This window comes from Quercus suber, unplaced genomic scaffold, assembly GCF_002906115.3.
Source record: "Quercus suber isolate HL8 unplaced genomic scaffold, Cork oak 2.0 scaffold_740, whole genome shotgun sequence".
NCBI lineage: Eukaryota > Viridiplantae > Streptophyta > Magnoliopsida > Fagales > Fagaceae > Quercus > Quercus suber.
The window spans coordinates 9,703-23,880 of record NW_027070178.1 but is presented as its reverse complement, the minus strand read 5'-3'; the positions used below and the strand labels follow the sequence as shown (position 1 = coordinate 23,880).

Here is a 14,178-nt window from a genome sequence, read left to right as displayed (position 1 = left end):
CCTCTAGTTGAAGTGGCTTACATGCTTCACAGGGTTTGTTTTACCATTATAGATAGTGAACGTCGGTTGATGAAAACGACGAGTAATTCTTGCCTCCTTAATCCTACGTGTGAAAGGCGATCTAGAGATTTGGTTCAAGGCTTTGCTCATAGTGTCATTTCCTACGCCTCCACGTGATGGGCTTCGAGGCTGCTGTTTACGATAATGTTCTTTTTCATAGGAAAAGGATTCGCTAACTGGTGTTCGAGACCTCCGTTTATAAGTGACGTCTTGTTCGTCGTCAAAATTATCATCAGAGTATGAAGAAGTCTGCCTTCTTTTTATATGGCGCAATTCCCTTTTTAACTGGTTAATCTCTAGTTGCATGTTCTTATTCTTCTCTGTATGAAACACGTGACTTCCACCTTGTGGCTGGCTTCGGTCAGTATGTGTAGTATATACACTGCCTTCATGATCATGACTTTGCTCCAGGTTGAAAAAAGGATCAACGTGTTAGGATGCTCTGGATTCTGCTCGTTGTTGCCTTGGTTCAGCCATCGTCAATTGTTGCTTCCACTCTCGCTCAAGCTCTTCCCATAGACGACATCAATTGTAGGGTCAATTTTTGTAGCCTAAGCCCAACGGATATGGGAAATGAGTCCAACGAGTCCAATACAATAAATTTGTAGAGAGTGAGTGAAAGAGTTGGGCTGATAGTGAATTAAACAACATCTAATTAAGGTTTTAAAGGAAGAATAAGTACAAAAACACATAAAATTTGAATAAACTAATGTCCAAAGAGATAGATTATTGTTTGAAAGGCTAATATAATTTTTAGATCTACAGTAAATCTTCATTTCTTCTCCTTCCCTCTTTTTTTCCGATCCCCCTCACTATCAGAGGTCTCTTACACTTATATAGTTTTCTTTTAGACTATCCTGATTGTCCACTTGTTCTTCATCTAACCGTTCACTTGAGTATATGTCCCATCAAGTATCTTCATCGGTTCTCCATGAGTGGTGGTAGCTGAGACTACACTGTTCAGGAGTCTTCTCCACATTAATACAGCTAGAAAAGTTGCTGCAGTGCATTAAATGTGGTGGTAGCAGTTTTCCTTTAGTTATTTACCGTTCTTATCATCTTTATTCATGCCTGAAGCTCATCCTTATTGTTGGAAATGCTAGGAAGATCACCTAAACCTCTCAAGTATTTGCTTAACCGATATTTCTCATATCCGAGGAGGACATACTCCTCGGACAACGTTCCTTTATCACTTCCTCGCATGGTTCTCTAGTCCAGGGCCTTTCCCAATAATTTGCTCCTCCTCAGACGTATCCATATCTTCGAATAGGGCCCAAGGCCCAATATATTAATTTGGACTTTTATCTCCACACTAAGTCATTTACTTTTCTTGTCATTTAAATTCCAAATCATTTACTTTTCTTGTCTTTAAATTTCAAGCAATTTATTTTTTTCGTCTTGTATTTTAAATTCTTTTACTTTTAATGCACTTTACTTTCTTGCCTTTGAATTTTTAGCACTTATATTAACTCTTGTTAATTTAGATTCTTTCTCATGTACATTGTTGCCATAAAATAAAAGCTTGGGTAAACAAACCTTTAAAAATGTTTTCCTAAAGAAAAAAATGGGTCCAATAGCATGCTTTGCTATATTTGCTAATATGCTATCATACATCTCAAATTCATATTTTGACCCCAAAACTTTTTCAAATTTATATTTTGATCCCCAAACTTTTTCAAAATTATATTTTGACCCAAAAACTTTTCAAAATTATATTTTTGCCCCAAAACTTTTCAAAATTGTATTTGATCCCAAAAATTTTCAAAATTATATTTTGACCCCAAAACCTTTTCAAAATCATATTTTGACCCTAAAGCTTTTTTCAAAATCATATTTTGACCCCAAAACTTTATCGAAATTACAGTTGATCCCATGATTTTCCAAAATCACATTTTTACCTCTTAATTTCCCTAAACCATAGAAATCCTCTTTTAAATAAATGATTTTTAAACCTTATCTCAAACCCTTCCATTTAAAAAAAATGAAGAAACATGTTTTTCCAATCTCTTTACTTTAAAACCAATACTTTTCTTCACATCTTTCATCAAGAAAAATCTTTTTTTTTTTTTTATTTATAAAAACCCTAAAAGAAATTTTTTTAATGTCTTTTACTAAAAAAATAGGCAAATTTTCTTTTTCAAACAACCCTTTTTTATCAAAATAATTTGTGCATTTTTCCTTTAGGTGAGCTTTTAAACTATCTCTCTTTACATTCATGCATTATTGTTTTGAATCATTTTCTTCCTTAGAATGGCATCTTTTAGAGGTTTGTGCCTATAATTTAATATCATTGAACCAATAGGCACTAATCAAGCTAACATGTTCCCTCCTTTTGGCACTAATATTTTTTTCTGTTGTGTTTTTTGCATGTTGAGTAAAATAAATATATGGTGAATGACAGTAAGGTGCTATTCTTCCTATTCCCCCCCTCTTTTATTTTTACATTGTAAATACTCATGTTATACATATATGTATTCACATCCTAAATACGTAGTAAATAAATATTCACCTGCTATTGTATATATTATCTCTTACAACGTGGTAAAATGTTTCATTCTTTTCCACTAATTTCTTTTGGTACAATTAAAATTTTTAAGTTTCAAAGTTATAATTCAAATTCTTATTCTCTTCAAGAGATTATTATGACAACCAAAACATATCATACTATCATAACAATTACAGTTGATACAACTTAAATAATTAGTAATACTCTCAACTCAGACTCGTACTTTGCCAATTTTCAGTAGGTACACCAAATTGGATTGAAATGATTTGAAATGACTAAATGGACCGAATAGACCATAATGGATCAATTTGGACCAAATAAACTGAAGTGAACCGAATAGACCTAAGTGAATCGTATGGACCAAATTGGACTAAATAGATCGAAGCGGATTAAATGGGACAAATTGGATTGAGGTAGAACGAATGGATTGAATTGGACTGAAATTGACCAAATAAAACTAAATTCACCAAAGTAGACCGAATGGACTTGGTTGAACTGAAGTGGACCAAAGTCGACTAAATTGGACCAAAATTGACCGAAATGGACTAAAGTAGACCAAATCAAACCAACTTGATGATGTGGACTAAGATAAACTGAAATGGATTGAATGTCGATCTATTATTAGTAGCATAGCCAAGATTGTATTTTGATATAAACTTAAATTCATACTTCCATTCTCAACCTAGATTCATAGCCAAGATTAAAAGTACTCTCAACCTAGACTTGTATTTTGCCATTCTCCTGCAGGTACACTGAATTGGATAGAAATGATCTGAAATGGACTAAATAGACCGAATAGACTGAAGCGGACCAAATGGGCCAATGTAGACCAAATGGACCAATGTGGACCAAATAGATCAACGTGGACTGAATTGACCGAATAGGCTAAATTGGACCAAAGTGCAACGGATGGACCAAATTGGACTAAAATTGACTGAATAGACTGAATTGGGCTAAATCAATCGAAGTAGACCAAATAGACCCAATTAAACTGAAGCGGAACGAATAGAGTTTTAAAAATCATAATAATTCATCAATATAAAGTAGATTTGCAAGAAAGAATAAAAAATGAAGAGAGAGAGAATAATGAATTGGGTGTTTGCGATTGAGAATGTATATGAGATAATGAATTGGGTGTTTGTGATGGAGGTCTCCATATTTTGTTGTGAGAATAGAGTGGTTGAGGAAGTGTTTGGTAGGTTGATTAAATTTATGTAATTTTAGAATATATAAATATTTGATGCTTTAAATTCTTATTTATATATTTCAAAATCATTTAATTTGTTAAAAAAATAAAATCTACTTAATTTTAATGGTAAATATTATAATATGTTATAGTCTTATAGTGTTATACAAATTTTTTAATAAAATATGAATTAAGAAATTCAAGTTTTAAAGTATTCAATAATATTGTGAGCAAATATAAATATTATATATTAAAATAAGTACAACATGTAGGTCTTAATATATATATATATATAAATTATTTCAAATGAAATTGTAAAATAGTCTGTGCATTGAACGGGACATCATCTAGTTGCTTCAATTGCTTGAACCCATTCCCCCACATGACTTAGGAACATACATTTTATCCCAACTCAACCAAGCCTTTTTTCTTTCATCCTTTTTGTCTCCCCACCAAAAATTTCTTATCATAGTAGTCAATTCATCACACAGGAAGTTAGAAATTTTAAAACAGCTCATACTGTAAGTCCAAATAGCCTGAACAACTGCTTTAATCACAACCTCCTTTCTAGCCTTAGAAAGCAACTTTTCTTTCCAACCAGCCAATTTCTTAGCCAACCCTTTCTGTAATACCATTAAAGGTATTCTTTTTATTTCTACCAACCAAAGAAGGAAGACCCAATTATTTCTCATGATTACGAATAATATGGGCACCAAATTTGTTCTTAATTTCTTTTTATAATGTCATCTTCAGTATTTTGACTAAAGAAGAGTGAAGTCTTAGCCTTATTCAACTGTTGACCCGAAACCTCTTTATACGCTTTAAAAACACATTGCAGTGAATCACATTCTTCCAAATTGACTTTACAAAAAATATAAGAATATCACTTGCAAAAAATAAATGAGAAATACTAGGACCACCACAAAAAGCAACAACACCATGCATATTAACACACTGCACTGATTTTTTAATTAAGGTAGATGGACCCTCAGCACAAATTAGAAATAAATACGAGTACAAAGAATCTCCTTGACGTAAGCCCCTTGAAGGAACAATACAACCACAGGAGTTTCCATTAATAAGAACAGAATAAGTAACAGAAGAGATACATTGTATCATAACATCATGCCACCTAGAGCTAAAACCCAGCTTCTCCATAATTTTATCTAGGAAAACTCATTCCACCATGTCATAAGCCTTGCTCACGTCTAGCTTCAATGCCATGTCCCCAATTTTAGCTCTCTTTTTTTGTTTGATGTGGTGCATTGTTTCAAAAGCTACCAAGATATTATCAGTTATTAATCTACCATGAACAAAAGCACTCTAAATATCTCTCATAATTGTTGGCAAAATCATTTTCAACCTATTAGCCAAAGTTTTGGAAGCAAGTTTATAAACAACATGACAAAGGCTTATAGGTCGATACTCAGTAACACACTTTGGGTTTTTTATTTTCAGGACCAAAAAAATTTGGGTATCATTAAATTTAGGTGGACAGATACCAAAATTTAGAAAATCCAACACTGTTTTAGTAACCACCCTTCCAACAGTAGGTCAAACATGCTGGAAAAATAAAGGAGGCATCCCGTCTGGGCTTGGTGCTTTTAAAGGATACATTTATTTAAGGGCTTTCCATACCTCAGATTTCTAGAAATCCCCTGTAAGCATCTGGTTCATGGTTGTTGAAACTTTAGGTTGAACAAGGGATAGAATTTCAATAAAATCCATGGGATTAGAAGAATGGAACAATTTAGAATAGTATTTGAGCCCCACCTTCTCTATTTCTTTCTGATCCTCGACCCATCTATCATGTGGGTCCATAATTCCCACAATATATTTTTTTTTTTGAAATCATGTGGATGCTTTAGAATGGAAAAAGGTTGTGTTTTTATCACCTGATTGAATCCAACTTAACCTAGATCTCTGGTGCCACATTGCTTCTGCCTTATCTCTCTAGCAATTCAATTCCACCCTAGTCTCCCTCATAGAAGCAATAACTTTAGGTGTGACACTTTGAAGTTCCAACCATTCTAAATGTTTTTGAAGTCTAGTCAAATTATTCCCCACGTAACCAAACACAAATTTATTCTATATCTCTAATTTTATGTGACAGTTATCCAAACACTTCACCATAGGAAAATCTAAACCTGTGGTTAAAGCCTCCTCTCAAGCCGAATTAGCAATCTCTTCACAACTAGAATCCTTCAGCCACATGGTTTTAAGACGAAAGGTTTTGCAATAATGTTTAACCTTTTTTCTCTCCCAAGGCTGTAAGACCAAAGGGCAGTGGTCTGAAACAGATGACGTACAGTGAAAGATTTTTGTTGAGGGAAATCTATCTAACTAATCCATTGTTGCAAATCCTCTGTCAAGCCTTTCCTGGATTAGAAACCCATCCCTTTGTTGATAAAGCCAAGTAAATCTAGGTCCAAAAGAAAACCCAAATCTCTAAGTCCACACCATTTAACAGTATTAACAAAGTTTTGCATTCGCTGTGCTGACCATGATTGGTTTATCGTGATTTAGCCTTGAAAAGTTGTTATTGAACTTTTGAGATACCACCAATTGTTATTTGTATATTACCAAAAGTTTCATATTTAAGCAATTAAGATATTGTTGAAAGCATGAACTTAACTTGGTGGAATATCCTTAAGGCTCGATATTTAATTGCTGAAGGTGCTAGATACAGGGTGGGTAATGGCTAAATAGCCTGGATTTACTAGGATTGCTAGTTGTTAGGGGAAGGGTCAAGCAAGGTCATCTCATCCCCCCCCCCCCCCCCACCCCCCCCCCCTTTTGCTATCTACTGATGCGAAGGTAGCAGACCTCATTGATGCTAACTCGGGATGGTGGAATATGTATCTATTGGAAAGGGTTTTTCTGCCGTTTGAGGCACAAAAAATAATGTCCATCCCCCTTTGTTTGACACCTCAGGAGGATACTTTGATTTGGCCAAAATCTAAGGATGGCCAGTACTTTATGAAGCTTGGATGCCAATTGTTGTGTGCTAAGGAAAATAGTAGTTCAACTTTGGGGTCATCTAAAGAAGTGAATTGAAAAATGTGGTCAGGCCTTTGGAGGTTGAAAGTGTCTAATAAAATCAAGACCTTTGCGTGGTGGGCATGCACTAAGTCACTTCCTACTTTGGCGAATTTGGCTAGGAGAAAGGTGGTGCTTTCAAACAACTGCACAAGTTGTAACAAAGACCCTGAGGCTATGATTCACGCTTTATGGGGTTGTGAGAAGGTTAAGGTCGCCTGGGGTACTAACTTTGATGAGTAGCATACTGCAACAAATCAAGCTTTATCTTTTGTTGATCTTTTAAGGTTGGTGTTGCAGAATCCTCGTGGAGCTGAAGGTTTTATTATGGTTTGCTAGTTCATCTAGAATCAGCGAAACAAAATCAGATTAAAGGAGGCAGTCGCACCCCTTGAGAAGACCTTTGATCTTGTGCAGAAGTACCTGGCAGACTTTCAGCAGCATCAGGCGAAACTTGCATCAAAGAAGCTGCCGAGGAAAGTCATTTGGAAGCCACCTGATGCAGGTCTATTGAAAACAAATTTTGATGAAGCAATTTTTGATGATTTGGGAGTAGTTGGAATTGGGGCCATGGTTCGTAATTCCTCTGGTGAAGTCCTGGCAGCCTTGTCCGAGATTATTCCCCTACCTTCATCCACTGTGGCGCTAGAAACAATTGCAACAAGATGGGTTGCTCTTTTTGTTCGTGAGCTTGGCTTCAATGGTTCAATTTTGGAAGGGGATTCTGAAGAGAATATTTTAGCTATCAAAAATCAGTGTTTTCAGCACTCATTGGTGGGTCATTTTTTAAAGACATTGTCTCTTCAGTCAGTACGTTGCAATACTCTTTCTTCTCTCATACACGTCGGCAAGGCAATGTTTTAGCACATGCTTTAACACAATGAGCGAGATTGTCTTTTCCTACTTTAGTTTGGATAAACTTTGTTCTTTCGGATAGTTATAGGTTTTTTGTATCAGATCTTCCACTAATAAAATGATTTTTTTTTCCAACCTGTTCTATCAGGCTTGATTCTTAAAACTCACCAGCAAGATATTGAAAGGGCAACTAAAACATGGTATATTACAAGAATTGCAGATGGATTCCTGGAACCAGCTCTTGCCATCCATAAATCCACATTCTTTTTTGCAGAAGCAAACAGCTTCAAGCCTAACAGATCCACTAGCCGCCATAGACTCCAAGAGTGCCCGATGCATTTAAAAAGATAAATCCAATAGTTCATGGATTCATGCTTTTATAGAAAATTTCAAGGGCTCAAGCATAAAGAAAATTTGAATCCCATAAATATGACATCATAATTAGTTACTAGAAATCAATTTTAGGAATCCCATTAGGCCATGATAATATCATAAAAATCCAACTTGAATGTCAATGTATTACAAAATTGATAGAATATTATCAATGTTTTTTTTTTAAGCGACAGAATAGTATTTGAGGAATTTAAAAAAGGAACCAAGAGAATACCTTTATAATAAGCTAATTCTTATAGTGTAGTTGGAAACACAGTTTTTAAGTACACACACAAAAGAACTCTGCCCACCCCAACAAAAATAATTACAAACTTCTCATTTTTTATAAAAAAAATCTCTTTCTTGTAGGACATGTGGACAACAATGAGAAGGACGAAGAATAAGCAAAAGACTATATAAGTGGTTGGAGATAGAAAGAGAGCCAAAAACCACTAGGAAACCAAAAGACTCTCAAGGTTATGATGCAATGGGAGTTAGAAACCTGAAAGCACACAAAGGAAGCATGAAGAATCAAAAGGAATTTGTTTCCACTGACATGTAATCAAAGTAAAATGCACTTACACTGATGGCATTCTTTTAAATAACCTAAGCCCCACATATCTTGAGGTATGATGACATATGCGTTTACTAAATCTTGGAAGAAGGATAGGTGACATAAAAACACTTTCAGAATAAAAGCATGTACATTTTTGTAAATGGACTCAATTATAGAAGGCATCACATAATTGCTTAGAAATAAGGATAATGCAAATGAAGTGTGAGAACACAGTCTAAATGGATAGACATTTGGCACTCACATGTGAAATTATGTTCAAAGGGGCACCAAAGCCGCATCTAACTACAGGAAATCAAAACGAACATTAAAGTGGCAGCTCAAACAAACAATTAGAAAAAACTTGCAAGATATGTTAGTAAATTTCCCAACAATTAGATCTTTTAGGCTATGTTTATTTCATGCTATCAACAAACAGAGAAAGGTTGTCTATCATCATAACTATAATTCAGTAAGGCCCTTGTCAAAAAACAAAATAAATCAGTAAGGCATAACTTACTAATAAATAATATAAGTACACAAAAAAAAAAGAAAAAAAAGAAAAGAAGAGTCAAGTTGGGTGAAAATTTAAGGTGCTCAAAGAAAAATAAGTTGAAGAAATATGCAAGAACTCGAACCCTCAATATACTAAGACTATCAAAGAAGATTGTACAAATAGAACTTACAACAGCTATAGTGACAATACAAAAGAAGATTTCATAAATAATACTTACAATTACAGTTACTAAGCTGAACATTGGTAACCCATGCAAGAAACAACTCAATATTACTCGCCAACTGCAATCAAACTGCAAACTTCTCTAAAAAAATAAGTCAGTTTTAAGTGTTAAGTATGAGGATAACAATATTAATTAGAGAAAACCAAAAGACATACACGATCATTAATAGGATTTATAACTTTGTGACACGTAAAAAGTTTTCTTGCAAAAAGAGAGGAACTTAAACACACAAAAGTGCACAGGACACCTGGGAAAAAAAACAATCAAAAACTCACAGAAATACACACACACACACACACACAATTACAATAGAACTGTTATTGAATCATTGCCACATAGCTGGAAAATTAAAAACAAATCTGAAAGATTATTACATGATTAGGGAGAAGGCTAACCGTATAGAAAAATGCTCATACTTTCCAGCATCACACTTATCCTTACACTAACAAGATCTATAGATATTGAGTCAATCCAAATAAACGGCCCATCTGACTTCGAGACAGTATTAACATTGCTCTTACAATGATTCTCCACCACAATACTCCTCTCCATGTTAACAAATAATACCATAGAATGCAAATACACAATTTTCTACAACACCACCCCCGGGGAAAAAAAAAAAAAAAAAAAAAAAAAGCAACTTAGTGGCATCATTGTCATATGCTAAAATTACAATTTAGTGGTAATAAAAGTAATAGACTTGAACACAATTTAAAGTTCCATAATCACTCACAATATTCTAAGCAAAGTCCCAAAGAAACATGTTAGGGTTTAGCACACCCACAAAGAGCTCAAAAGGTTCAAAGTAAACCATAAACTAATACCCATATAAATAACAAAGCACACATTAGGTTTTGTCCGTATAAAAGTTAGATATATCCCCACGCATTGAGAATAGTTGAGTCAATGTCCACAAACCCACCAATTCAGAAGCCATTGAGTAGTTATAACAACTTGTTATACAAAAAATGAGTTTTATGTTGCCATTTTGAAATTAGTTTTTTTTTTATAGGTAAGAAAAAATATATTAAAAAACTACTAGATGCAAAAAAAAGCACCAGCAGGGCAAATTACAAAAAGGAAGAAAAAGCAAAGACATAGAAAACTTAAATTACAAAGAAAGAGAGCTAAGGAAAAGAGGAAGAGAGTCACTGGATGTGAGTCCCCAAGCCTTAGCCCAATCAAACAAAGAACTAAAAAACAAAGCATGCATTTGGTCCTTAGATCTATCCAAATTCTCAAACGTTCGTCGATTGCATTCCTTCCAAATACACCACATCAAACACAATGGGACTAAGTTCCAAATGTAAGATGAATGCTTCATCAGCCAATTCCACCAACTAAAAAGAAAATCTCACACCGTAAATGAGGAAACCCAAGAAATCCCAAAAATCTTAAAGACAAAGCACCACAGCCGATAAGCCTTTCCACAATGTAACAATAAATGATCCACTGTCTCACCACAGCAACAACACATAATACACCAGTCAACAAAATCAATGCCTCTAAGCTGTAAGTTATCACCCGTGAGGATCCTATCCCATGCGGCTGTCCAAACAAAGAAAGAAACGCATCGGGGAGCCTTAACTTTCCAAATACCTTTCCAAGGAAAAACAACAGAAGAAGGGCCATGTAGCTTATGATAAAATGAACAGATAGTAAAATCCCCGTTTTTGGTCAACTTCCATCTCAGCTGATCACTAACAGTCCCTGAAGGTAAATTGGCTGCCAAGAATCGGAAGAAATCAACCATCACAGCAGCCTCCCAATCATTAGGACCTCGATTAAAACGAACATTCCAAGTTCTCCCATCCCCTGCTTCTTGACTTATCAAAGATGATTCTACTGAAGCCTCTCTGTTTGCAGCAAAATTGTATAAGACTGGGAAAGCCAATTGGAGAGAAAGATCTCCACACCACCTGTCTGTCCAAAATTTCACTCTATCCCCCACCCCAACCTTATACTGGACATATTTGTTGAAAACTTCCCAACCCTTCCGGGTACTTCTCCACAAACCACAACCATGAGCATGCAAATTAATTACCTCCCCTATAGGAACCATTTCGCTTTTAGCTACATTAACCTTTAAGCCAGTCACAGCCTGAAAACAAAGTAACAGCAATCGAACATGAAGAACTTGCTCCATCTCTGCATCACAAAACAAAATAGTATCATCCGCAAACAGCAAATGAGAAACACTTTCCCCTCTGCCCCTCCTACCGTCCGCCCTAAAACCACTAAGTAAACCTACCCCCTCCATTCTCTTCACCATCCTACTAAACACCTCCATCAAAACTAAAAATAATAAGGGAGACAACGGATCCCCTTGTCTCAAACCTCTGGAGCTACCAAAGAAATTTGCTAGAGTCCCATTAACCAACACAGAAAACTGCACTGTAGAGATACAGGTTCGAATCCAGCTACACCATTTCTCCCCAAAACTCATTTTCTTCAACAACTTCAGAAGTGCCTCCCAATTCACATTGTTATAAGCTTTCTCAATATCTAACTTACAAATTACTCCCGAAATATTACTCTTCATTCTGCTATCAACACACTCATTGGCAATGAGAACTGAATTAAGGATTTGCCTACCTCCTACAAAGCTATTCTGAGATTTAGATATCAGTTGATCTAAAGCCACTTTTAGTCTATTTGCCAAAACCTTGGCCAAGATTTTATATAGACTCCCCACCAAACTAATAGGTCTGAAATCACGAATGTTGGAGGCCTCATTCTTCTTAGGAATTAAAGCTATAAATGTAGCATTAAGAGATTTCTCAAACTTACAATGCTGATGGAATTCTTCAAAGACTGCCAAAATGTTTTTTTCAACTACCCTCCAACAATGATGGAAAAAGGCCATAGAAAAGCCATTTGGACCTGGGGCTTTATCCCCTTCCAAATCTCTGACCACTGATAGAATCTCATCTTTCTCGAACCTCCCTCTCCAACCAACCCCTCTCTAACTCCTCTATTTGATCAAACTCCAAACCTTCCACAAAAGGTCTCCACTCCTCAGACTCTTGATACAGAGTTTTATAGAATTGAACAACCTGAGCAGCAACTTCTGCTCCGTCCTCATAAATCATCCCATCCACTTCTAAGAAACTAAGGTGGTTAAGCCCTCTATGAGAATTAGCCATCTTATGAAAGAACTTAGTATTATTATCTCCCTCCTTAATGCACAACATTCTCGATTTTTGTCTCCACGAGATCTCCTCTAGAGAGAGAAGATGCTCTACTTGCGATCTTGCTTCATTTCTCTCTTCTTTCTCTGTCTTAGTGAGTCCAAGAACCCCTTCCTTAGCATCTAAAACCTCTAGAACCCCTAATAATTCTTTCTTCCTTCGCCCAACATTGCCAAACTCTTGACAATTCCATTGAATAATGTCATCTTTCAACGCTTTCAATTTTTTAGCAAACACATAACTAGGAGTGCCCGAAAAAGAATGGCGATTCCACCATGATTCAACCCTATCAACAAACCCATCCGTCTTCAACCACATATTCTCAAACCGGAAAGGACTTTTCCCCCTAGCCATACCCCCTGCCTCCAAGAGAATAGGAAAATGATCAGAAACAGTTCGTGGAAGAATACGTTGGATCATATCCGGAAAGTGATGCTCCCATTCATGTGACACTAGAGCCCTATCAATCCTAGACATAAAAGGTTGGTCAGTGCCACTAGACCAAGTATAACGCCCTCGCTCCAACGGTAGATCTATCAAGTTTAAATCATCAATAAATTCAAAAAAAATTTCCATAGCCGGAATAAGACTAGACCCTCCCCTCCGTTCACTAGGAAAGCAAACAACATTAAAATCCCCAAAACAACACCAAGGAACATTCCAAAACTGATGAATACCACCTCATCCCACAAAGCACCTCTCAACCGATTATCATTTGGGCCATACACCCCTGAACATGCCCATATAAACCCGTCCGCCACACCTTTCCACTGAACAAACACCGAAAACAAGCCCACCAAAACTTCCAACTTTTCTATAATCCTCCTATCCCACATAATCAAGACCCCACCAGCTATCTGATTGGCATCTAAAGCCACCCAATCCATATATGGACAGCCCCATATACTGCAAACCAGCTGTCTATCTAAGCCAGCCAGCTTAGTTTCCTGAAGGCAAACAATGTCGCACTTCCACTTACGTAACAGATTCCTCACTACCAAACGTTTCTGAGGGTCGTTCAAACCTCGAACATTCCAAGAAATCATCTTCAGCTTCATAAAGTCTATTAAGACCCCACAACTGTCTCTACCTCACAACCAACACACTATCTCCCATCATAGTTAACCGTTGAGATTAGGTTCCTCAACTCTCGTTTTCCTTTACCCATGGAGGATACTGTTTTTTGGTTGGCATTAGCTTTCTTCCGCTGCTAGTTAATAACTGTCATCTCCCTTTCTAGCTTTTGAAGGTAAGCAATACACAATTTTTCATGTTGATTTGCAAAAAGCCCAATCACTTTGCAAAAGCCTGGGATTTTGTTTTTCACCCACCTAGAGACGTCCAGCGTGTCTCCAACATTTAACACCTTAGAATCATTGTGCATTTCCATCGTCAAAGCTAGCCCCGGGGGGATAATAGTAAACAATGGGTTACAAATTGCCAAATTCTCCTCCTCACCCAAAACTGCTTCTGAGAGAGCCAATTCCTCCACCATCGAGACACCCAAATTGGGCTAACCCATCTCACCAACATCTATCTGCCTGGTTCCCTCATTATTCGTCCCTTGAATCAAAAGCTCACTGCTCACACTTCCAGCTTTATCCACACAATTGACCCCTAAAAATTCCAACTGAGCCGCTGCGGGTCCGTTAGAGTTAGACCCAGCAGTGAGAGTG

The 14,178-nt window shown here is 36.3% G+C and overlaps 2 protein-coding genes across 2 annotated transcripts; both read right to left on the bottom strand.

The window, feature by feature from the left end:
• Positions 1-10,665: 10,665 nt before the first annotated feature.
• On the bottom strand, positions 10,666-12,177 carry LOC136064695 (uncharacterized). The gene has a single exon (XM_065766761.1). It carries the CDS (start codon positions 12,175-12,177, stop codon positions 10,666-10,668), a length of 1,512 nt encoding a protein of 503 aa, XP_065622833.1.
• Positions 12,178-12,238: 61 nt separating this feature from the next.
• On the bottom strand, positions 12,239-13,560 carry LOC136064694 (uncharacterized). The gene is made up of 2 exons (XM_065766760.1): positions 13,152-13,560; positions 12,239-13,035 (listed from the first exon to the last, which is right to left on the bottom strand). Exons 1-2 carry the CDS (start codon positions 13,558-13,560, stop codon positions 12,239-12,241), a joined length of 1,206 nt encoding a protein of 401 aa, XP_065622832.1.
• Positions 13,561-14,178: the final 618 nt, after the last annotated feature.

Bases quoted from the DNA above. Each gene is read 5' to 3' on its own strand.
- LOC136064695 (XM_065766761.1), bottom strand. From the start codon at position 12,177: ATGGCCTTTTTCCATCATTGTTGGAGGGTAGTTGAAAAAAACATTTTG.
- LOC136064694 (XM_065766760.1), bottom strand. From the start codon at position 13,560: ATGAAGCTGAAGATGATTTCTTGGAATGTTCGAGGTTTGAACGACCCT. The intron at 13,036-13,151 runs GTGTTGTTTTGG...TAAACTTGATAG, and splicing joins CAGTTTTGGAATGTTCCTTG to ATCTACCGTTGGAGCGAGGG.